At 38.6% G+C, this 24014-nt stretch overlaps 1 protein-coding gene across 1 annotated transcript in view; it reads right to left on the bottom strand.

The window, feature by feature from the left end:
• Nucleotides 1-3561: 3561 nt before the first annotated feature.
• The window catches only part of LOC149313460 (DNA replication licensing factor MCM3-like), a 46718-nt gene continuing 26265 nt past the window's right edge, over nucleotides 3562-24014 (bottom strand). Inside the window, exons 10-17 of the mRNA XM_089519135.1 lie at nucleotides 20757-20931; nucleotides 19773-19899; nucleotides 17897-18047; nucleotides 17058-17198; nucleotides 8841-8944; nucleotides 8094-8185; nucleotides 5814-5886; nucleotides 3562-4679 (exon numbers count right to left, since the gene is read on the bottom strand). Coding sequence (XP_089375261.1) covers nucleotides 4481-4679; nucleotides 5814-5886; nucleotides 8094-8185; nucleotides 8841-8944; nucleotides 17058-17198; nucleotides 17897-18047; nucleotides 19773-19899; nucleotides 20757-20931 — 1062 coding nt within the window. The 3' untranslated portion in view covers nucleotides 3562-4480. The remainder of the gene's footprint in view (nucleotides 4680-5813; nucleotides 5887-8093; nucleotides 8186-8840; nucleotides 8945-17057; nucleotides 17199-17896; nucleotides 18048-19772; nucleotides 19900-20756; nucleotides 20932-24014) is intronic.

The following is a 24014-nucleotide window of genomic DNA, read 5'->3' as shown; positions in this document are numbered from 1 at the left end:
CCTTCTCTGTACCAGAGCCAACCCCTTCACCAAAAGGGTGTACGAAGGTGTACACCAATCTCTTAAATTATCTTCCCACTACCTGCCATGGACAAGAGAGAAGTGTCCGCTTTGTCCCTTTTCCTCACCAGGCCAGCTAATGCGGCCCTCCCTCCCCTTGCAAATCTCCTAGGAACAACATATTACCCTCCTTTGACAATGAAACAGCATAAGGCTATAGAGCTCCAGCCATAGGAAAATAGCAATAGCGAGTACATTTTTATATTTGCTATACTATCTATACTATAAAACTGTATTTGGATGAGGGAGAAAGTGACCTCAGGTCTTTGTCATGGTCTGAGGAATTTCCCTATTTACTCATTTACAGGCAAGACCAAGCCATCTGGGATCATCCTCATCCTGCCACACTTGGCAGGGAAACATGGCAGGCCAAATGATGATAACCCCAAGCCATTTATTCAGGGAAAAAATGGAAGTAATGTAAAGCTTGTAAGATGAGGGCTTTAACCTTCAGTAAGCCCAAGACATTGGTACTGAAGTGAATGACTAACACTTCAGGAGGTGGCCATTCCTACCAAGGCATATGGCCATTACATGCAGAGGAAGCCCATGCCACTCTTGATACACAAGATGCCATCTGCCATGACTACCTCAAAAAATCAGAGCTTGTGAACCATGGGATAACTTATAGATCTTTAGCATACATAAGAAGATATAATTAAATAGTCGACTGCACTCATTCTAAAACCTGAGTCGTAAGCAAGAGCAATTATGCTTTGGGGGAAAAATGATGTCATTAAGGCCTAGTCTAGCATTGAGATCACCCCTACCCTGGTATTATTGATGGGGGGGGGGAGTAGAATGAGATCTGCCACATATATCTCAAATACTGCCCACAGTGTTCTAATCTATATGTTCCTCCTCATAAGAGAAATATTAACATTTATTATCAGTAAGGAGCAATGTTTAAATTGAATTTTAACTGCCATATCATGGGTTTCTGCTTCTCTTGTTGCACCCACCCAAGCCTTTAACTGGCTTCTGGGGGGGGGGGGGATTATTTGCGGTTTTTCCACATTCGCAGAGGTCTGGTGCCCTAACCCCCACGAATGTGGAGGGATGATGGTATAAGAAGATTTATTCCAGACCCAGTGGATTAAATAATAGAATCACAGAGTTAGACGAGACCCCAAAAGTCATCCAGTCTAAACCCCTGCCATGTAGGAATACATCATCAAAGCACACCCTGAAAAATAGCCATTTAGCTTGTTTAAAAAAAACCCAAAGATTAGAAACCACAACCACACTCCAACGCAGCATATTTCACTATCAAACAGCTTTCACCACCAAGAAGCACTTCCTAATGTTTAGGTCAAATCTTGTTTCCTATAGTTTGAATTCATTATTTTGTGTCCTACCACTCTCCTCTCTTATACTGTTACAATTCTACTTTTTCTACTCCCTTATACTGCTGCTATTCCACTTTTTCTGCTCTGGCTATCTCCTGTTGCATTCTGGGGCTTGTAGTTCAGTGAGGCCTAAGAGCTCTCTGGCTGAGAATTCTAAATGCCTTTCCCTTAACTGCAAATCCCAGAATACAATAGGAGGCAGCCAGAGCAGTTAAAGTGCAATAGCAACACTACAATACTGTAGTGTGGAAGTCTACCTAGTTTCTGGAGCTGCACAATAGCGTCACTGGAGGGGGGTGCAGACCGCACCGGGTGACACCTCAGAATGGGGGTGACACAGTCACGCCCAGCACCATCCCCCACACTGTCTGCCACACACGCTGCTCCGTCTCATGCATGTGCTGTGTCTACCAACCACCCTCCCTGCGCTTGTCTGCCACCCGCACACCACTCCATTTCCCCTGAAGCCCCCAGAAGCCCCACCAAGTGTGGGAACATCACTGTTGCTCCATTCTCAATATGACATCCATTCAAATATTTAAACATGGCTATCATGTCACCTCTTAACCTTCTTTTCCCCAAATGAAACATACCCAGCTCCATAAGCCGCTCCTCATAGGGCATGATTTCCAGACCATTCACTGTTTTGGTCACCCTCCTTTGGACAAGCTCCAGGGTGTCAATATTCCTCTTGAATTATGGTGCCCTGAACTGTACACGGTATTCCAGGTAGGGCTTGAATAGAATAGTGGTATTATTACTTCCCTTTATCTAGACACTACACTGTTATTGATGCAGCCTAGGATTTGATTTGATTTATTTATTTATGGTATTTATACCCTGCTCTTCAGCCAAAAGGCTATCAGAGCAGTTTACATTTTTAAAAATTAGAAGTAATGGGACTCGTGCACGCGGTGCACCCCATTGCTTCTTCCGGGGCACAAGAAGAGTTTTTCTGGCATGGCTTCCAGCATATGCGCAAGCATGCTGTACTAAAACTTTTAGATCCCTTTTGCATGTACTGTTGTCAAGCCAGAGGTCCCCCCCCCCTATATCTGTGCATTTCATTTTTTCTGCCTAAATTCAATACCTTACATTTCTCCCTGTTATGATTCATATTGTTAGTTTTGGCCCAAATCTCTAATCTGTTATGATCCTTTTGAATTCTGATCCTGTCCTCTGGAGTAATTAGCTACCTTTTCTAATTTGGTACCATTTGCAAATTTACTCAGTATGCTCTCTATTCCTTCATCCAAGTCATTGATAAAAATGTTGAATAGCACTGGGCCCAGTACAGAATCCTGTGGCATTCTACTAGTCCCTTCTCTCCAGGATGAGGAGGAGCCATTGTTGAATACCCTTTGGGTTTGGTCTGTCAACCAAGTGCATATCCATCTAACAGCAGCACTGCCTAGTTCACATTTCTATACTGCTTACCGATGTACTAAGCAGTTTACAAAGTGTAAGCTAATTGACCCCCCACAAGCTGGGTACTCATTTTAGCAACCTATAGAAGGATGCCAGGCTGAGTCGACCCGGAGCCCCCAGCTGGCCCTGAACTCACAACCTTGTGGTTTGTGAGTGAGTAGCTGCAGTACAGGTATTTAACCACTGCACCACCAGGGCTCCATAACTTCCCAACTTTTAAGATCGGGGTGGAGGAATCTCTTGGTCATCACAAGCATGTTTGCTGAGAACACCCTTCTCAGTGATTTGTCAGGATCTCCCCAGATTCCTTCCTTCCATTCACAGAAGTCTTTGGTCTGTTTCTGGCAGAAAGCAAGTACTTTTTAAAAATTTATTTAGAAATGCCTTTGGCTGTTAACTAGTTGTGGCAGAAGGGTTTTTAAAATGAGGTGCATTGTACCTTTAACTTTTTATATTCTAAATGTGTTTAAAGTGTTTTAAATTGTTTTTAATAGGACTGCTTATTTAATGCTTTTAAACCTTTTCATTATTAGCTTTTTCATTGTATTTTGTTTTAATCTATGTTGTAGATGAGTCTATATTGTAGATACATAAGGCATTAAATCTTGAGTCCTGTGCAGGGAGGAAGGCAAAAGTCATACTTTGATCAACTATCAACACAACTCCTAAAAGAATCTGGATGTATAAATGTAAGGAATGCAGTTAAAATTGTATTCATCTTTATTCTATATTGAAATTTGCTATACAGTATTAATTTTATTGATTTCTTTACATTGAAAAAAGGAATGATTTTTAATATGTCCACAGATGTTTGAATACTTTTGCAGAATAGAATAGAATAGAATGCAAGACAGAATATGTGCTTTTCTAATTCAACATGGCTAACATCACTTTCTATGAAGGGTATTAGGCAGTGGTGGGTATGAAGATATAGAAATAACTCTCTCTAGATGCATGTAAAACTAGACTCAATTTCATTCTTAGAACTATGTTTTCATTGTAAACAAAGGTATTCCACGAAGATGTTATTGTTTCCAAGTTTCAGTTTAAGAATCATGGTTCAAATGATAATGTTGGTGGCATGTATAATGGAAAGAAATATGCATGTATAGTCATATAACTTGTCGTTCCTAATCCTTGGTTGTAAATACACTTTAGGCTGTAATAGATAATTCCATCATTATTATGTAATAAAACTGGCGAACTAAATTGTAGATATGCAACCTAGGTTTTAATTCACAGGGGAAGAGAAAAGTAAAAGCCAGAATTCTACCATTGTCACACCAGCCTCTGTAATCAAAATGTTTAACTATAGGGGCTCTGTGTTTGTCTTTCTTCCAATATTACCTTAATTTAGGATATAAGAATAAGTTTCTTTCAAACATTGTTGAAATAAGTAGTTGGCCTTAGTTGTATTTGAAAAAAGAAAATCTTTACTTTCCATTCCTTCCCCTTGAACTAGAAAAAGAAAAAAAAAGTTTCATAGTGTAGATATCAAGTCAGCTTTCCTTACAGCAAGTAATCCAAAATGAAGTCAAAGTCAACTGAAGTCAAATCAGGAAAGGGTCAGATGGGCAGCTGCTGACAAGAGTGTCCACATTAAAGCAGTAAAAAGAAACTCTTCGTTCTGCCTATGTGTCATTTCAGATCAAGAAAATTATGTCATCTGACATCATGATCTGATTGTCATCTTGCATCTTTTCTAGTGCTATCTTGACTTCTTCAGGCAAAAAAGGGCTTGAGTTGTCTCGATTGATTGACTCCATCAGACTCTTCAGACTCACCGACTGTGCATGAGCAGCTTTGAATACCTCCAGAAGCGCAGTCTTGAATGCTTTAAATCTATGCATGTAGAGAAAACAAATTTTGAAAAGTCCCTGCCAGTATTATCATTCAGTACTGTTTTAAAAAATGTTTATATGGAGACACTTATGCATATGGCTCATTACCAAGAATAAGAAAGCAAGTACCCAGAATGTGCGCAGCTGATTCCACAGTTTAGTTTTCAAAGAGTCCTAAATGGAACACTATTTCTAAACAGTCATTTACAAGTCAGCCTTAATCCAAAAGCTTTCCAATGCACTGCAATACCACATATGGACAATCTCCACTGAAACACAACTACATCATAGTGAGAGTAGCCTTGAAAAGTGAAAAGACAGTGGAAAAAACCCAAATGAACATGGCTATACAGAATGGATTGGAAATTCAAAACATGGAGTCTCATGATTTTCCAGGTGGTTTGTTATTACAAAACATTTTTATTTTAATGAGTTCATAGAATCGTAGAGTTGGAAGCAACCACAAGGGCCATCCAGTCAGTAACACTTTCTGTACATCAAAACAGTTCAGCTTCAGACAAGAGATACAAATGGATTAAGATTTTACAGAATTTTTTTAAAAAGTAAGCTACCTTATGTACCTTACTGACGCATTGTACTAGATCAGCTTTTTTACTGCATCTAGATCAACAGTGTGTGTGTGTGTGTGTGTGTGTGTGTGTGTATACCCACTCTCTTCCAGATCAGCATTCTCTGAAGATGCCAGCCACAGATGTTGGCGAAACACCAGAAATACTCTTCTAGAACATGGCCACATAGCCCGAAAAACCCACAAAGAACTATGGATGCCGGCCATGAAAGCCTTCGACTTCACATACAAAATTGATACATTAAAATGGAATTCAATTATTATAATATAAAAACTGATTACATGTTAAAAGAATTGCATGTTTAAAAAGGCTAAAAGTTTATAAAACACTTTAAAACAATATAACACCCTAGCCCATTCTTTAAAATCTTCATGTTTTAAATGCCTATTTGAACAGGAAGGTCTTAGCCTGTCAGCGAAAAGACAACAAGGAAGGGGCCATAAGAATTTCCTGGAACTCTATAAAGCCCCAGCAGCTGTATACAAACACCTGAGCCAACATTTCATTAAAATTTGTCCAATAGTATTTTGCTTCATGCTACCCACCTGGATTCAGCCAACTTTGATTTCATTTCCCCAGCACCAGTAATTTCAGAAGTCTTTGGAGTGTGGGCTTGGACTAGAATATATCAAGAAAGAAATGGAATTAGCAATTGGCATTACATACTCCCTGTTTGTACAGCACCTACAAAAAAGGCAACTGAGGTAATTAATACAAATCTCACTTTAAAAATACACATTTGGAGTTTACTTATTGTCAGTTGGAATTCTCCATCCAAAAAATACAGGAATAGCAGCACATTTCTTACATTTGTTGAGAAGATAGATTAAAACAAACCTAGTGCAGTTTATATGCTTACAACTCAGGCCATCTTCTTGCGAACATATTAAATAATATCCATTAGCCTTCACAGAGGAAAGCTAAAATGCTATTGCCACTACCTTTCTTTGCTGATAGGATTAAGGCAGTGCTGGTGGTAGGGTCTCCCACATCAGATTAACTGTGCCAAATAGCTACTGAGCAGCAGCAAATGGTGTGGGGGTGGAGTGATGCTGGCCCCACCATACCTAACATTTGTTAGTACTGTGCAGATGGCTGCACTGGTAAACCACTTTTGGATGTCTCGGACCACAACAACCCTGTGATAGGACAATCCAAAATGAAAAAGGTGACTCCCAGTTCAAGAATGCACTCCATAAGCTACTTGGGAAGAGCAGAGACAACTATTAGTAGTGCTGTAGCTAATGACTCAAGACGAAAAAACATTCATCTATTTATATACTTAGAGGTGAAAGGAAAGTCCAAAGCTGCAAAACACAGGAACACAGAATGTCAGAAGCACGAATCATGGGAAGCTAGACACTGTAATACAAGAAATGGCATGAATAAACATTGCAATACCTGAGGTGACTGAGCTAAACTGGACAAGAATGGAATATTTTCAATCAGATTATTGCAGTCCTCCCTCCATATTCGCAGGGGTTAGGGGAATGAGAGCCCTGTGAATATGGAAAAATCGCAAATAACTCCACCCTGGACTCAGAAGCCAGTTAAAGGGAAGGGTGAGCGGGGGAAGAGGAGCAGGGCTGTGTGCTCCTTTTCCCCCCACTTTCCTGTCCCTTTAATTGGCTCCCTGCCCCTTCTCCTCCCCATCTTCCCCTTAGGCATCCCAAGGAGACGATCAGGGAGGAGAAAGTAAGAGGTGCCTCGGCTCCTCCAAGACCCTTCTCCTCCCCGATCCTTTCCTTGGGCTGTCCAGGGAGAGGATTGGGGAGGAGAAGGGTCGGGGCAAGGAACCTCCTGCCTTCGCCTTCCCGATCTCTGCCTGGTCTGCCCAAGGAGATATAAGGTGGGGTAAGGGGAGGAGGAATGCCCACATTAGTGGCTTTGACCTCACGGATAATTGAAACCGTGTGTCTCAAGACCATGAATATGGAGGGCCGACTGTATACAGATTTATTTAGGAAATGAAAATCAAAGAAAAAATGGGGTAGCATTAATAGTGAGGAGAGATGTAGCAAAAGCTGTCAGGCGATATAATGCAAAGTCTGACCAAATAATATAAATAAAAACCATCAATGTAACCATAATCCAGGTTTACGCTCCAACTAAAAAGGCAGAAGAAGAAATTTCTATGCTGTGCTTTAGACCAGGGGAAAATTGATCACACACCAAAACAAAACATGTTAATAATATTTTTAAAGATAATGTTTTTTAAAAAATAGATTTACATGATTAAACCTAACTGAACGAGACCCAGAAATACCCTGGATATTTATAGAGTCACCTGGAATTGAAGTTAACCTGCCAGCAATTAATAACAAACAACACTATATTCACTTATCTAGGATGATATGGTACTGAACTTGATGGGAGTTACTTCTTATCAGACATATACAGGAGTGCACTGTTTCCTTCAATTTGTTTTTTATGAATAATGTGGTTATCACAGCAACCATTTTACAGCTCCTCCAAATCATATTTTAATTAGACAGCATTGCACTAAATTATATCACATTGTTTGTATGTATCCATGGAACAAATAACACATACATGGTGCAAGTGGTAAATATTTGGATGGTCAAAACGAGCTGGAACTCCACATAATCTGGTTTCAAAAGATCCATCATTCACAATTTGGTGAGCTACAATTTACTAACAGTTTTCAGCAACCTTCAAAGATTTGGTTTGCTAGCTATCAAGTGACTTTTCCAGCCTAACATATATATGAGTTAAGTCCCAACTGCTGGCATAGTCCATTATATATTAAAATTAAAGCTTTGTTTAAATCCACTCAAAGTAAAGGCTGAAAGGAATCTACTCACCTTCTAGCATTTCCTCTTCAGTGTCCCTGAAGTCATAAGGATCAATGGTGCCCTCTTCCATGGACTCATGATCACTAGAAAGTGTCATCTTTCTACAAAAGGACAAAAAGTTAACAACAATATTTATCATGCACAGATTGCTAGCAAATAATACCTGCAATGTTTGCTTGTGCATGCACCCATGTAATTCTGTGCTAGAAATTATTTTTTAACTAGAAAAATTCCATGTATGTGACTGGCATAAATCACACAAATTCTGCAATACAGTCTGAGTTATTCTGTGGAAAATAATCCCTTGTCTGTATTTTTCTCCCTTCCATTCCTTTGATGAGGAACTGAAAACTACTGGAAGCTGGTGGAAGCAATTCAAAGACAGAGTAAAGTTCATTCCAAATCCTTTTGGTTTCTGAGAGTATTTAGTATCATATATCCAGATAGTATTTTATGCAGATCAGCCAAGCAAGAACCAATCAGGCACAGGCCGTTTAGGCTACTTTGAAGTGAACTCTATGTATCAGACTGGGAACAACTCACAAAGGCAGCCATCAGTTGGACAGAAAGCTATAATAAGATGAAAATAGTTATATACTTCCCAGCACACCACTGGGTCTTAACGTTAGGTGTTCCTTAATGGCATGGTGAAAGAGCAGATCTCCTGAGAGCTGAAACATCTGGAGAGCCAAAAGTTAAGAACTACTGCTGTAGACTCTTTTTAAAAATATCTTCTTCCTATTCTATTCCTCCTACCTCTTTTTTTGTTGTCTTTCATTTTCATCTGCACCTTCACCATCTGTTTCTTGGTCTACATCATCTCCATTCTGCTTCTTACGTTTCTTTTCTTTTTCCAGAACCTTTTCAAATGAGAAAAGCCAACCAAATTACGAATCAGAGATTTGCTCAGCAACTATGAAATAACTGAGTTTCATAGAAGCAGCTTATTAGCAAAATGGCACTTCACACAGAAACAGGAAATTTTGTGGTCTCTTCCAACTCTATGATTCTATGTCTTACGAACTGCTTGCTAGCTTATGGACACCACTCAGACAGAGAAATGGGAGAATACACTGATGGAATTTGTGCTGGCAGGAACTGACTAAGAATGACAACTTTGGAGTAACAACATTAAATCAACAAAAGGCTGAGCCAGTGTGCGTATGTGTAAAAGTTCTAAGCTCAATTTAAAATAGCATTGAAAACAAAACTGTCCATCAAATTGTCCTTATACACAGTTATAGTGTAACCATACTGTATGGGGCTCTGGTAATGCCCCTGAAAAATGATAGTGCAAAGCTGATAAAGATATAGAAAAAGGGGCAAGCAGAAGATCAAGGAACTGGCAGAGGGGACGGGGAGCAAGGGGACCCACTGCTACTGGCCACCATCTCTTGTCACAAGTGCCACAACCGATTATTTTAAAGAAAGATAGAAACTGAGAATTGCTATTAGAAACACCCAATTGTTGGCTATAAGTAACTTCTGACACATTTGTCTCTTCAGACTAAAAAAAGTGAGTTAATTGCTGACTCAAAGAATGGAGAGGAAGAGTTGTTTTTTTTAAAAAAACAAACAAACCATGACTGACTATTTTAAAACTTTTGCATTAAAAACCACAATGAAGAAACATGCATTAACCACACAAAGAAATAATCAAGTTTGTTAAGAAAGAAATATATGAATTGCAATTAAGAGTCTTAAGATTTAAATACTGCAAATTTAATAGTAAATGAAGAGTTAAATTGTTTGTCTTATTGCAGCCATAACCAGGAACTTTCCTACTACATAGCGAGAAGGAAAGTAAACTAAATGAACTCTGTCCTCCTCCTCCTGCCTTTCTTGGAATGTATAGAGACAGGAAATGACAGGTCCTACTAAAGAATTTGTGCTCAGCAGTTCCACTGTGTGGATAAGAGGTTTTATTTCATGCAAATTTCTGTTCTTTCAAATCAACTTCTAATAACTGTCAAAGAACTTTTAAATACCATTATTTGTTAAAAACATTGGATGCAAACTAGACTCCTGGTGATCAGAGGAGGGAGGAGAACATTGCTGGATCAATCTGGAAGGCCAGTTGACCTAACAGCTCAATTGGTAGAATTTAAACGAGTGATGATGGATCTGGAGGGGGGGCAGTGAGGGAAAAGGGGGTGGCAACGTGGCATTCAGTACTGGTGTACAAGAAATGCAAGGGGAACCAGCAGCCTTTAGGACCATGGTATGGACAAGGGTTGCATGAAAATTCTTTTCCAAGTCCCTTAAAACCATGATGTAGCCTTGCCAATCATTTTGTGTGGTGGTGTCTCCTGCCCACATGAGCTCACTTCCTTAGCTGCACCTTTCACTGGTTGTGAGGATGGGGGAGCAGTTGGAAAACTTACAAGGCTTGGGTGCAGGACATCATCCTATGGGCAAATTTTGAGACAGACTGATTGGAGCAAGGCATTAGATTCTTTTTTTGGACTGATTCAAGAAAAGATCTGCAATCAATTGGGACCTCACAATTCTCCTTCTGGTTCTCCTTTTTGAAGACTGAACATTTTAGAGCCAGATATAGTAACAGTATGTTAGACCAACATTATAACTTTTGTATGGTATGATCCATATATTTTATTTATTTATTTTCTGATTTACCTGTTTGTTTTTGAAAGAATGTTTTTATATCTTATAGATCAATAAATCTAATAATTTTTTTTACATTGAGTTACAATTTAAGGGATACTGGAAATGTAAACAGAATATGTATAGGTTCATTTTTTCATATGTGGTAGGCCTGTGATAAAGCACAGAAATATTAAATTCAAATTCATTTCATATTGGAAGATATTTTTGAAGTCAAGATAAAGTTTAAATTAGATACTTGTTTGGAATGCTGACCAATCAAATTGAGAAGAAATATACAGTCACAGCAGCAAGAATAATATATGCTCAGAGATGGCAGAATACTAATACTCCAACACAAAAAGACTAACTGATGAAGATGACTCAACTTGCTGGAAATGGTAGAATTGACAATGTTGATCAAAGAGAAATCTTTGAACAATTAGATTGAGAATCGTTTATTACATAGTTGAAGTCTCATTTAGGATATTAATCAGCTCTAGGTTTTGTAAAATAAACAATTTGTATACTGTAGAGGCATAAATATTATTTCATATACAAGGAAGCATAGTAATAGTGGTACACACATCAAGTGTGGGTAGTCAGTAGCGCATGTTTGTTTTAGTTTAGTCATTTAATTAAATTTGTTTTATTAATGTGGTTTGTATATGCTTGTTTTAGATATAGTTAGCTTAGTTATGTACAGTTTAGCTTAGGAAAAAATTATAAATGAGAAAATTACAAAATATAAAATTATGCATGAGGTGGTGGAAAGAGATAGCCTAAGGTCTTCCACTGAAGGTGAATGCTATGCTATTCAGGACAAATAAAGGGAAGTACATCCACACAGAGTACTAGTTGGTTAAACTATGGAATCACTAACGAAATCATAGGGATTTAAAGAATGCAGCACCTTTGAGACTAACTGAAAGATATGAGTTGGTTGTATGAACTTTTGCCTACTTCCTCAAATACAGAGAATTACTCAACACCTTCTTTACTTCAGTGTTCTCAGAAAAGGAAAGGGTGCTCAACCTGAGGAAAATGGAGCAGAGGACAGAATACGGGAATTTCAGCACAGAATAAAAAAGAAGAGATAGTACAGGAATATCTGGTTAATCTAAATGAGTCTCTTCCAACTCTATGATTCTAAGTCTCCAGAACCAGATGAACTACATCCAAGAATATTAAAAGAACTGGCTAATGTAATCTCAGAGCCATTGGCACTAATCTTTGAGAACTCCTGGAGAACGTAAGTCCCAGCAGACTGGAGCAGGACTCATGTTGTCTCCATCTACAAAAAGGGGAAAAAAGAGGATCCCAACAATTATCGTCCAGTTAGCCTGACATCAATACCAGGAAAGATTCTAGAGCAGATCATTAAACAGAGTGTCTGCGAACATATAGAATGCAATGGCATAATCGCAAAAAGTCAACATGGGTTTCAGAGAAACAAGTCATGCCAGACAAATCCGATCTCTTTTTTTGATCAAATTACCAGCTTGGTAGATGAAGGGAATGCTGTGGATAAAGTATATCTTAATTTCAGTAAGGCCTTTGACAAGGTTTCCCATGACATTCTTGCAAACAAGCTTGTAAAATGTGGACTCGACAACACAACTGTTACACGGATTTGTAACTGGTTGTCCAGCCAAACACAAAAGGTGCTGAACAATGGTTCCATTTCATCCTGGAGAGAAGTGACCAATGGGTTCCCACAGGATTCTGTCCTGGGCCCAGTGCTATTCAACATCTTTATCAATGACCTGGATGACAGAATTGAGGGCATACTTATCAAATTTGCAGATGACACCAAATTAGGAGAAGCAGCTCCTAACACCCCAGAGGACAGGATCAAAATTCAAAATTACTTGAGCAGATTAGAAAGCTGGACCAAAGATAACAAAATGAAAGTCAACACAGAGAAATGTAAGATACTGCACTTAGGGCAGAAAAATTAAATGCACAAATAAAGGATGGCGGACACCTGGCTGAATGAGACTACATGTGAAAGGGATCTAGGAGTCCAAGTAGCCCACAAATTGAACATAAGTCAACAGTGTGATGCTGCAGCTAAAAAGGCCAAGACAAATTAAGGCTGCATCAATAAAAGCATCGTGTCTAGATCAAGGGAAGTAATAGTGCCACTCTATTCTGCTTTGGTCAGGCCCCACCTGGAATACTGTGTCTAGTTCTGGGCACCACAATTCAAAAAGAATGTTGAGAAACTGGAGCATGTTCAGAGGAGGGCGACTAAAATGGTGAAGGGTCTGGAAACCATGTCCTATGAGGAATGACTTAGGGAGCTGGGGATGTTTAGCCTGGAGAAGAGAAGGTTAAGAGGTGATATAACAGCCCTGTTTAAATACTTGAAGGGATGTCACATTGAGGAGGGATTTTGCTTGTTTTCTGCTGCTCCAGAGAACAGGACCCGGAACAATGGGAAAAGAGATTCCACCTCAACATTAGGAGGACCTCCCTGACAGTAAGGGCTGGTATATGGCAGTTGGTCTGAAATGAGAGGGAATTTTCTTGTATTTGGAAAAAATAAATCCAGATATTGCTTGTCTACAAGAATCCCACATAAAAACAAAGGATATAAGACTAATTAAAAACATTAAATTAGGGAAAGAATATGCGAGTTCGATAGATAAAAGCAAAAGAGGTGTGATCAACTACGTAAAAAACCATCTGGAATCTAAAGAGGTATTTACAGACAAAAATGGACAGTTTTTAGGTGTAGAAATACCTTGGAGTGGTAAAAAAGTATTAATAATAGGTATTTACAGTCCCCAAGAAAATAAAAATGCATTTTACAGTAAATGAAATAGAATAATGTTAAATTTTTTTTTAAATGTTAATGTTTTTTTTTTAATGTTAAATTTTAATGTTAAATTTTGACTATGAACACATAATATTAGCAGGAGATTTTAATGGGGTAATCGAACCTAAACTAGACAGAACCTCTGGTAAGAAAATTAAAGAAAATCAAGGGAAACTCCCAAAATAATTTTTTCAATTACTAGACAAATTTTCACTAACTGAGATCTGGAGACATTTATACACTCTTACCCCGGGATACGAATGCGCCGGGATACGAAATTTCCGGGTTACGAAAAAAAAATATTTCCGGGTTACGAAGGTTATTCCGGGTTACGAATAACCTTTTGGTGCTTTTCGGCGCTATTTCGCACCAAATCGCGGCTTTTCTCCATTAGCGCCTATGGCTTTCTCGGCTTACGAAGCCTTCCGGGTTACGAAAATGGCGGCGGAACGGATTAATTTCGTAACCCGAGGGCCGAGTGTATAATGAAGAGAGGAGTTATATTTTCTATTCAGAGAGACATGAATCGTTATCAAGGATCGACTTGTTTCTGATGTCGTCCTTGTTGATTAAAGAGGTTAAAAAATGGAGATGCTAAATAGAGAAATCTTTGACCATAATCCAATATTATTAAATTTAAGAGAACCCTTTAAAAAATTTAATTGGAAATTAAATGAAGATCTATTAAGAAATGAAGATATAATAAATAAGGGGAAGAAAATGATAAAACTATTTTTTGAAGAAAATGTTAATAAGGAAGTCAATATAGCTACAGTCTGGGATGCGGGAAAAGCTACGATAAGAGGTTTCTTTATTCAACAGAATATAATTTATCAGAGACAGAAAAAACAAAGATTACTACTGTTAAACAATTTATTGAAAGATAAGGAAGAGGAACTGAAGAATCATCCCCAAAATAAAAAAGTACAGAAAGAAATAAAAAATATTGCTGAAACAATTGGACATAGAAGCAGTTACAGAATTAGAAAAGAAATTGAAAGAAATAAGACAAAATAACTTCGAACATGCAAACAAAATGGGGAAATGGTTAGCCTTCAAATTAAGGAAAGAAAAAGAGATCTATTAATAAAATAAAAAGGGGGGATCAAATAGTAACACAACAAAAAGATACAGAAGAAGTGTTTTTAGAATTTTATGAGAACTTGTATTCTAGGCATGAGATAGGAAAAAGTAAGATCAAGGAATATTTGGACAATACTAAAATTCAAACCTTAACAGAAGAACAACAAAAAAGTTTAAACCAACCGATTACTAAAAAAAAAAAAAAAAAAAAAAAAAGGGAGGCAATAAATCAGAGTAAGGTGGGTAAAGCTCCAGGGAATGATGGTATAACGGCCCTATTCTATAAGACATTTATTGAGGAAATAGTGGACCCTATCCAACAGGTGATGAATGAGGCACTAGAAGGAAAATTGCCAGATTCATGGAAAGAAGCTGAAATTACTTATACAGAAAGAAGGGAAAGATGCACAGGATCCGACAAATTATGGGCCGATTTCCCTCCTTAATAACGATTATAAATTATTTGCATTTATATTATCCAGACGGTTGAAAAAATATTTACAAGAGACAATTGATGAAGAACAAAGAGGCTTCTTACCAAAGAGACACATGAGAGAGAATTTAAAGGTCGCAATTAATATATTAGAATATTTTGAATGACATAACAATAAAAAACTGGGATTATTCTTTTTAGACTTTGAAAAGGCCTTCGATTCGGTAAACTGGGATTTATTATTGGATCTCTTTAAAAATTTTAATGTAGGGGGAACTTTGATAATTGGATGGGAAAAATTTACAGTAATCAAAAAGCTCAATTAAGGATTAATGGGGAAAGAACAAAAGCTATAAATATTCAGAGGGGAACTCGACAACGTTGCCCGTTTTCACTGTTGCTATTTCTATTAGTTATAGAACTTCTTATCAAAGAGATAAAATCAAATGAAGATCTGAAAAAAGTTAAGATTAAAAAGCACGAATACAAAATTAGGGCCTTTGCGGATGATGTGATTATAATGATGGAAGACCCTTTGGAAAATATAGATAAAGCTTTGGAAATATTTGAACTATTCAGGGTGATTACAGGTTGTAAAATCAATAAAAACAAATCAATTATCTTGACCAAAAATATAAGAAGTAAAGAGGAGAAGGAACTAGAGGATAAATCAGGTATAAAGGTAGGGAAGAAAACTAAGTATTTGGGAATTCAAATTACCAAAAAGTTGACGGAGTTATTTGAAAATAATTATAAAACGTTATGGTCTAGAATTAAAATGGATTTGATTAATTGGAATAAACTGTCAGTAATTAAAATGAATGTGTTGCCAAGAATACTGTTTTTTATTTCAAATGATTCCTATAATTACCTCAGATAAACCATTCAATGATTGGAATAAGGACATAGCCCAATTCATTTGGAGGGGAAGAAAACCGAGAATTAAATTAAAGATTTTACAGGACACATGAAATAGGGGTGGTTTAAACCTCCCAAATCTAAAATTATATTTCGAAGCGTCTAGCCTGTTGTGGACAAGGGACTGGGTTACATTAGCAGATGAGAGACTATTAGATTTGGAAGGGGATGGCATATGTTTTGGCTGGCATGCATATTTGGTATATGAGAAAACCCAACAAAATAGTTTTTTGAACCATTGTATTAGAAAACCTCTTATGAGAATTTGGAATAGGTACAAAAGAACAATTCTACCAAAAATGGGTTGGTGGATTTCCCCTTATGAAGCTTTTTATAGGAAAGAAATGTTTAAAGAAACAAAATGGTATAATTATGGAGACATTTTAGAAGTAAAGAACGACAATTGCGCAGTAAAAACAAGAGAAAAATTAAATGAAGAAGGTTGGAATTGTTCTTGGTTCACACACAGACAAATTCTTTAAAGATATGAAATGGATCTAAAAATTTATGGTTTTGAATTGAAGGGAGAAGAATCTGAATTGGGGAAAATTCTAACTAAAGAAGAGAACAACTTAATTGGCAAATTTTATCAAATTCTATTGAAATACGACACAGAAGAAGAAGTGGTTAAGAGGGGTAGTGTCCAGGGGGATTTAAATTGCATAATATCTCTCTCAGCTATCTTGAAGGCATCTAGGAGGTCCTCATCAATTGGTGGCCACAGCAGTAGGACAGTGGGAGATCCTTACATTGGTGGCAGAGGTGCGGAAAAAGAAAAGCAACTGCTCTTAGTGGTAATCATGAGATTTGTGGAAGTCTTCCCATTAGTGGCAGTGAAGATTTAGGTCAAGCCTCACACCTGGTGAAAAACTGGTTAGTTACGTGGTAAAGCCCCACAATCCCCACAGTTGGTGGCCATAGCAGTGGGATGGGAGGAGATCCTCACATTCATGACAGAGAAAGGAATAAGTGGAAGCCCTCACACTTGGTGGCAGCAGAGCAATAGGCTGAGAACCCTCCCATTTGGTGGCAGCAGACCAAGTCAACCAATTATCTATTCCAATTTTGTTTTTGTTTTGTTTCATCTTATAACCTACACCTCTCAACTCACCTTTCTAAAGTAGGCAAACTGAACCAGCTCTAAAGCAGCTTCAGCATCCTGCTTGTCAACTGTTTTACTCATCCTTGCTTTAGCATGTGCAGTTGAGAGTCTGATCAGTGTCTCCAATGTGCGGGCTGTGATAGGAGAAGTCTGGAAAAGAACAGATATAACCAATCAGCTGCTGAAGAACAAAAAGAAAGAGATATGGATATTTATGGTTATTCTGGCTTTGGGCACTCACCTAATAGATAAACACCTAATAGATAAACAAAACAATGCATTAATGGGAGAAGACAACCAAAATTATGTAGCTGCTGATTGCAACCGCAGCACAAGCATATTAGCAGGACAGTATTGCCCACTTTATGTGGTCCTCTGTGATATGAAAGAAACAACAAAGGTCACAAATTAATCTAACTAGGAGACTGCAGAGGGTCGTCTTCAGGTCCTTTCCAGTGTATCGATATTAAACTGTGTTAAGTGTAGGAGTCCTCATCCTCCACCCCTTCAATGGAAACCACTTGGTTTTCCAGAGAAGGAAAATATCCTCTTCTCAAAATTTAAAGAGATACAGAATTATTCTGATCCTCACTCTGAGAAGCCAATCTTTGAATGAAAAATATGCACCCATCCAGGGGCAATGTGTCCATCCAGTACACTTTCTAGTTCATCAAGAAGTTCAACCTAGATTCAGCCATGGCACAATACTGCACAGACTAATACAGCGTAAGATTTTCTCATAGACAATATATAGTATTAGAATCGAATCCACTGGATCATTATTCATATTTGAACTTTGATCTTCTCCCCTTCTCCTTCTCATTAGAAATACCAAGCTTGCTACTTACCCTGGCAATGTTTGAGCTGATCTGGTCCTGACTGCGAAGGGAAGAATATTCCTGTGCTATGAAGGCAGCAGCCTCCTCAGTCAAGACTGGCTTGAGCATTTTGGCAAAATGTATGTATTTCCTCATGAATGCCACGCTTACTATTTTCTCTCTGCATGACAAAGCAATCAGGTTTCACGAATGATGAGCCTCACTCACCAACATATCAGGTGTAACAGTTCTAACAATCAAATATTTACAGCCCAAGGAGTGTGCAAAGATGTACAAAGAACAAAGTAAAAGACAAGAAAACCTCTTTAGAATTCACATTGATCTTCAACTCCCAAAACTGCCAATCCTAGGAGGGGTGATGGCATTCACAATTTTCTTTTATGAAGAAGAAATTCAGACTTTGTTGTTTAAAAGGTAAAAATGACTGGGAGAACAGATTAAGTAAAACTATAAACAAATATTCATGATTTCTCCCACATAATACACGCAATCGTTCCAATGAAACAAGACTGACATCAGATGTGGTTACAAGATAAATTACCAGGACATAGTTTCAAAAGGAACAGACAAATTCATGAAGGGTTGGGTCTGCCTAGCACTGGTCTGCAACCTTGGAAATATTGCTCATTCTTGCTGAAGATGATGGAATCATGCTTTTTTTTAAAGTAAATTATCTGATTTAGAACATTTAATTAAAATCTTATATTCACACATGTTCAGAGATTCACTGTGGAAATTCTTTTACTGGAACACTTGCAATAAGGTATAGAAAACAGCATATACTTTCTCTATATTTATCAAAAATGGCTATCCTGAAAGAACATTTTTTAGATTCATGGAGAGCTGATATAACTTATACAGAGGTTTAAATCTTTTTGCTGAGGTAAGCCTATAGCACCTTCAGCAATTTCATTTAGTACAACTAGTTGATCACTGTATTTCATTAAAAGATGGATGTGAGTCTATGGGCACAGTCAAAATACCATATTTTGTCTCGGCTATGCATGACTAATTTCAAAGGCAGTCTGTGAAATCAAAACAAGTGTGGTCATACATTCATTTGTTAATCTATTCCTAAGAGCACTAAGGTTTTTCCACATTTGTTCACTCAAAATAACAACTACATGCTCATAACCTATATTTAGCCTATATAACAAAACTGATTGCAATACAACCATCCAGACTAGTATGATTTGCATGGGAAAATATAGCCTAAGAAAATGTTCTGAAAAATCTCTGGATTTCATCTCTGCAGGAAAGTTACAGCCTCATAACATCCAAAGATCCAGGGCTGGGTAATACTTATCCACAATTAATTTATCTCTGTTGAAAGGGAGATACTTTGGGTAAACAAAACTGGACATGTATTGCCTTGTCATCATACTGTGCCTCACTATTAGTAACTGTCCTTTGTTTAACCCAGAATGGCTGCTCTTAGATTCTTTTGACATCAGATTCCTCATTCTGTGAATGGAAAAATGTGGGGTAGATTTCTACCCTGTTGATTTGTATTTTTCAGCAGTAAAAGTGTATATTATTGTAAGCAACCTTAAGCGCTGGGGAGGACAGATTGCTTAGCTGTAACTGTATTTCTTTGAGTGGTCATCTGTTAAATTACACAACCCCTCCCACCCTCCTCTTGCTGTATGCCTCTCCTTAGAGAGTGGGGTTCATGGAACTGAAGACTTAGGTGGGAAATGAGCTAGCAGGCTGCTCAGAGAGTGGATCGGGCTACTTCCAAAACACGTATGTAATCGGTCTACAAGTTTCCAAAGAAGCACTGCGCAAGCACAGGGCAACCCATTTATGTGATTCACAGAGACCACAAAGAAGGAATAATTATTCAACTATCCATGAGAAAGAAGACAACTGAGAAAGTGCTTACTTGCGACGCTTAGGCCCATGCAGTAAGTCATCATGTTTTTCATACACCTGCATCTCTTGATCCTCCTCTGCAGCAAAAGCAGGATCCTCAGTAGCCAGAAGGTCTACTGTGCTACCTAATAGCATGGCTGGAAATATAAAGGAACAATTTCTGAGACATCTCTATGGTAAATCCAATTAGGCTACTGAATGAAATTATACCACGTACAATTCGTCAGGGAACCTGCACTTTCGGCAGTTGCGGTGTTCTTTATTGTTATTGTAGCAGCAAAACAAATTTTCAGTAAAAGCAGTGAAAATATTTGAATAAAATTGACATGCACCAGCAGAGACTGATTTACAGTATATTGCTTCTAAGTTCCATGTACTTAATTTTGCAAGATTTAATAAAATGCCATAAAGAATCTCTCTCTCATCATGTGAATTGGGACCCTGGCATGCTGGGCACAAATCCTCACTCTGGACAGCCTGTCTTGAGGTTTCAGGTGGCACCTCAAAGGCTTATAATGGAACCATTTAATGTGATACACACCTTTTGTTCTTGGTCCATTCAGTAAAGCTCCTAACTTCCTGTTCAGCTGCAAGTGCTTTTTATTCAGAACCTTTTATCAGAACTATAATTTTATTGCGGGCATATTTGTGTTTCCAGTTGTAATTACTGTTCCCTTACTTCCAGCAGGGTGGAGTCCAGCACCATCTTGACACACATAGGCAAAATGCCATTTCCCCTTTACCTTTCAGGATGACTTCTGATTAGGTGGGGTAAAATTGTCCTTTAGGCTATTTTGTTAAGAATAGTCTTTTAAATCTGTGTGCATTGTGCACAGGCAATAAAGTAGAAGCATTCTACTATTATCATCTAAAACATCCTTGCTTCCTTGAGGATGTGAAAAATGCAGTGAAGGTGTAAGAAAGAGTAGCCTTGTGTAATATTTTGACTGTTTTCCATTTGCCACACAGAAAGGAATAGGGAAGAGACACTCACCATCCCCGTCCTGTTCACCAGCTGCTCTGTAACGATGCATCCGCAAGACATGGTCTGAGATCTCTCTATCTCGTTCTGAATCCATTTGATCCAAAACAATGAAAAGCAAATCAAACCGAGATAGTAAAGAGTCTTGAAGACCAATATTCTCCATGGGAGTTTTGTATTGATCATACTGTAAAGATGGATTAAAGATGTTAGTGTCTGACTCTTAGAAAGTAAAATAAAACATGTAGTGGTAAGTGTGTGTACATGCGGGTCTGGAAGAGCACCTTTAAGTCACCTGTCAATTTATGGTGACCCCCATGAATTTCATAGGGTTTTCTTAGAAATAATCAAAGGAAGTTTGCCCAGTTCATTCCTCTGAATTATAGCCTACAGCACCTGGTATTCATTGGTGGTCTTCCATCCAAGTGCTAACCAGAGCTGACCCTCCTTAGGATCCAAGATAGATGGGATCTGATGCATTTACTGGTAGTATATTCAGGGAATGGTAAAGGCTATAACATTCAAAATCATTTTATTAAAATGCAAAAAAGAGACATCCAAATCTTCCAAATTATAAATTATTTAAACTGATTCTCAGTCCTGAAAATGTGGCAGAGGTTCATTTAGTGTTTGTTATGTATTTTGTCATGTGCTTCTTTTCTATGAAAATTTAGGAAGAAAAATGCCACATTGGTTACTTACATAATCTGTGTTGTTGAGAGGAATCCACACAACCTGGGTTATATTCCCATCACTGCTTAGTCAGGCAGAAAGACCCACATGGTCTTGTGATAACTGATGACAGACTTTGATGACTCCTCCCACTCAGTCATCTTGGAGACCAGTTCACTTACTAGTCAAGCCTTAATACAGAAAACTAAGAGGAATAATACTGAGAAAACTGTAGATAAAAAGTAGATATAACCCATTGCACCCCTAGAAAATGCTCAGCAGTCATTGTGGAAGGGGATGGATTCCCGCTCTCAATAACCTAGAGAATGCCACATTGGTTACTTACCATGAACGTGCACCTTTACAATTAGTAACCAATATAGCATTCTCTGGGTAGGTGAGGGAAGGAATCTACACAACTTGAGACATACCCAAGCCCCCAACTCGAAGTAAATAGGCAGGAATGTGACTGTGCCACTCCTCCATTATCTTTCTTCCAAAGGTGGCATCCACCAAATTATATTTGTCAAACCTCTAATGACGAATGAAGGAATGCATGAATGAAGGGGTATTCCAGGTGGCTACCTTACAAATGTCAATGACAGTAACCTGACTGGAAAGCACTATCAAATTACAATCCACAATTGCTCCTTTTCATCCTGGAGAGAAGTGACCAGTGGGGTCCCACAGGGGTCTGTCCTGGGCCCAGTGCTATTTAACATCTTTATCAATGACTTGGATGACAGAATTGGGGCATACAGTGGACCCTTGCCTTATGCCTAAGGCGAATTCTACCTATGCTCAAGCCCCATTCATTTGAATGGGGCTCGTGTGTGCGGCGGCATGCACGCACCATTGACGCACACCCATTCATCTGAATAGGACCCACCGCCCCTTGCACCCCACGCGCTCCCCACGGATTGTGTGCATGTGCTCAAAGCCGCGTACTTATTAAATTTGCAGATGACACCAAATTAGGAGTAGCAGCTAATACTCCAGAGGACAGGATCAAAACTCAAAATGACCTGAATAGAATAGAAAGCTGGGCCAAAGCTAACAAAATGAACTTAAACACAGAGAAATGTAAGGTACTACACTTAGGGTGGAAAAATGAAATGCACAAATATAGGATGGGGGACACCTGACTGAACGAGACTACGTGTGAAAGGGATCTTGGAGTCCAAATAGACCACAAGTTGAACATGAATCAACAGTGTGATGTGGCAGCTAAAAAGGCTGCATCAATAAAAGTATAGTGTCTAGATCAAGAGAAGTAATAGTGCCACTCTATTCTGCTTTGGTCAGACCCCACCTGGAATACTGTGTCCAGTTCTGGGCATCACAATTCAAAAAGGATGTTGAAAAACTGGATCGTGTCCAAAGGAGGGTGACCAAAATGGTGAAGGGTCTGGAAACCATGTCCTATGAGGAACAACTTAGGGAGCGGGGGATGTTTAGCCTGGAGAAGAGATGGTTAAGAGGTGATATGATAGCCCTGTTTGAATACTTGAAGGGGTGTCATATTGAGGAAGGAACAAGCTTGTTTTCTGCTGCTCCAGAGAACAGGACCCGGAAGAATGGATACAAGCTACAGGAAAAGAGATCCCACCTCAACATCAGAAGGAACTTCCTGACAGTAAGGGCTGTTCAACAGTGGAACAAACTCCCTCGAAGTGTAGTGGAGTCTCCTTCCTTGGAGGTCTTTAAACAGAGGTTGGATGGCCATCTGTCAGGGATGCTTTGATGGAGTCCTGCATGGGAGGGGGTTGGACTGGATGGCCCTTGTGGTCTCTTCCAACTCTATGATTCTATGATTAGCCACTGCCCTAGTGGAATGTGCCATCACTAAGTCATATGTCACCAGGATGCATGCCTTAATCCATGTGGCTATGGTGGACCAAGACACTTTGCAACCCAAGGAAACCAGACTGAAAGAGATGAACAAAGAATCACAATCGTTTTTTATGGGGTTTTCAGGTCATGCGCCCATGTTATAGAGGAGTTTATTCCTGACGTTTTGCCAGCATCTGTGGCTGGCATCTTCAGAGAATCAGAATGCCTAAAGGACCTAGTCCGACAAACATAAATTTTTAGCACTCAGCATACATCAAAAACTGAGCCAGAACTTCTCATGTGGATATGATGGTTTGTGGCAGAAAAAAAGAAGAATGAGATCTTGAGACATGTGAAAAGCAGAAATCACCTCAGGCAGAAAGGAATGGTCCAATCAGAAACATACTCCTCATTAAATGTACAGAAGTGTTGCTCCGTAACTGAAAGGACTGCTATCTCCGATACCCTGCAAGCAGATGTGTTCATTACCAAAACTTCTACATGGGAAGCCTTAGGGTAGCCTTTCTAATCAACTCAAATGAATATTTCATGAGAAGTTTTAAAACCAGGGGACAAGTGCCATTGACTTTCATCTGTCATTAGAGGCTGGATACCAGATCAAGAAATGATGCAGGTTTTGGGAGGGCAATGTGGCTTTTCTCTCTCCACTGTTAGTATTTTGCCATCTTCTTCACAGAGTGGCCCTACCAATTCATAGAATCATAGAGTTGGAAGAGACCACATGGGCCATCAAGTCCAACCCCC

Source organism: Sceloporus occidentalis, unplaced genomic scaffold, assembly GCF_023333645.1.
Source record: "Sceloporus occidentalis isolate IW3139 unplaced genomic scaffold, rSceOcc1.0.p SCAF_4, whole genome shotgun sequence".
NCBI classification, from domain to species: domain Eukaryota; kingdom Metazoa; phylum Chordata; class Lepidosauria; order Squamata; family Phrynosomatidae; genus Sceloporus; species Sceloporus occidentalis.
Note: the sequence above shows the minus strand (reverse complement) of the source record. Positions and strands in the feature narration are given on the sequence as shown.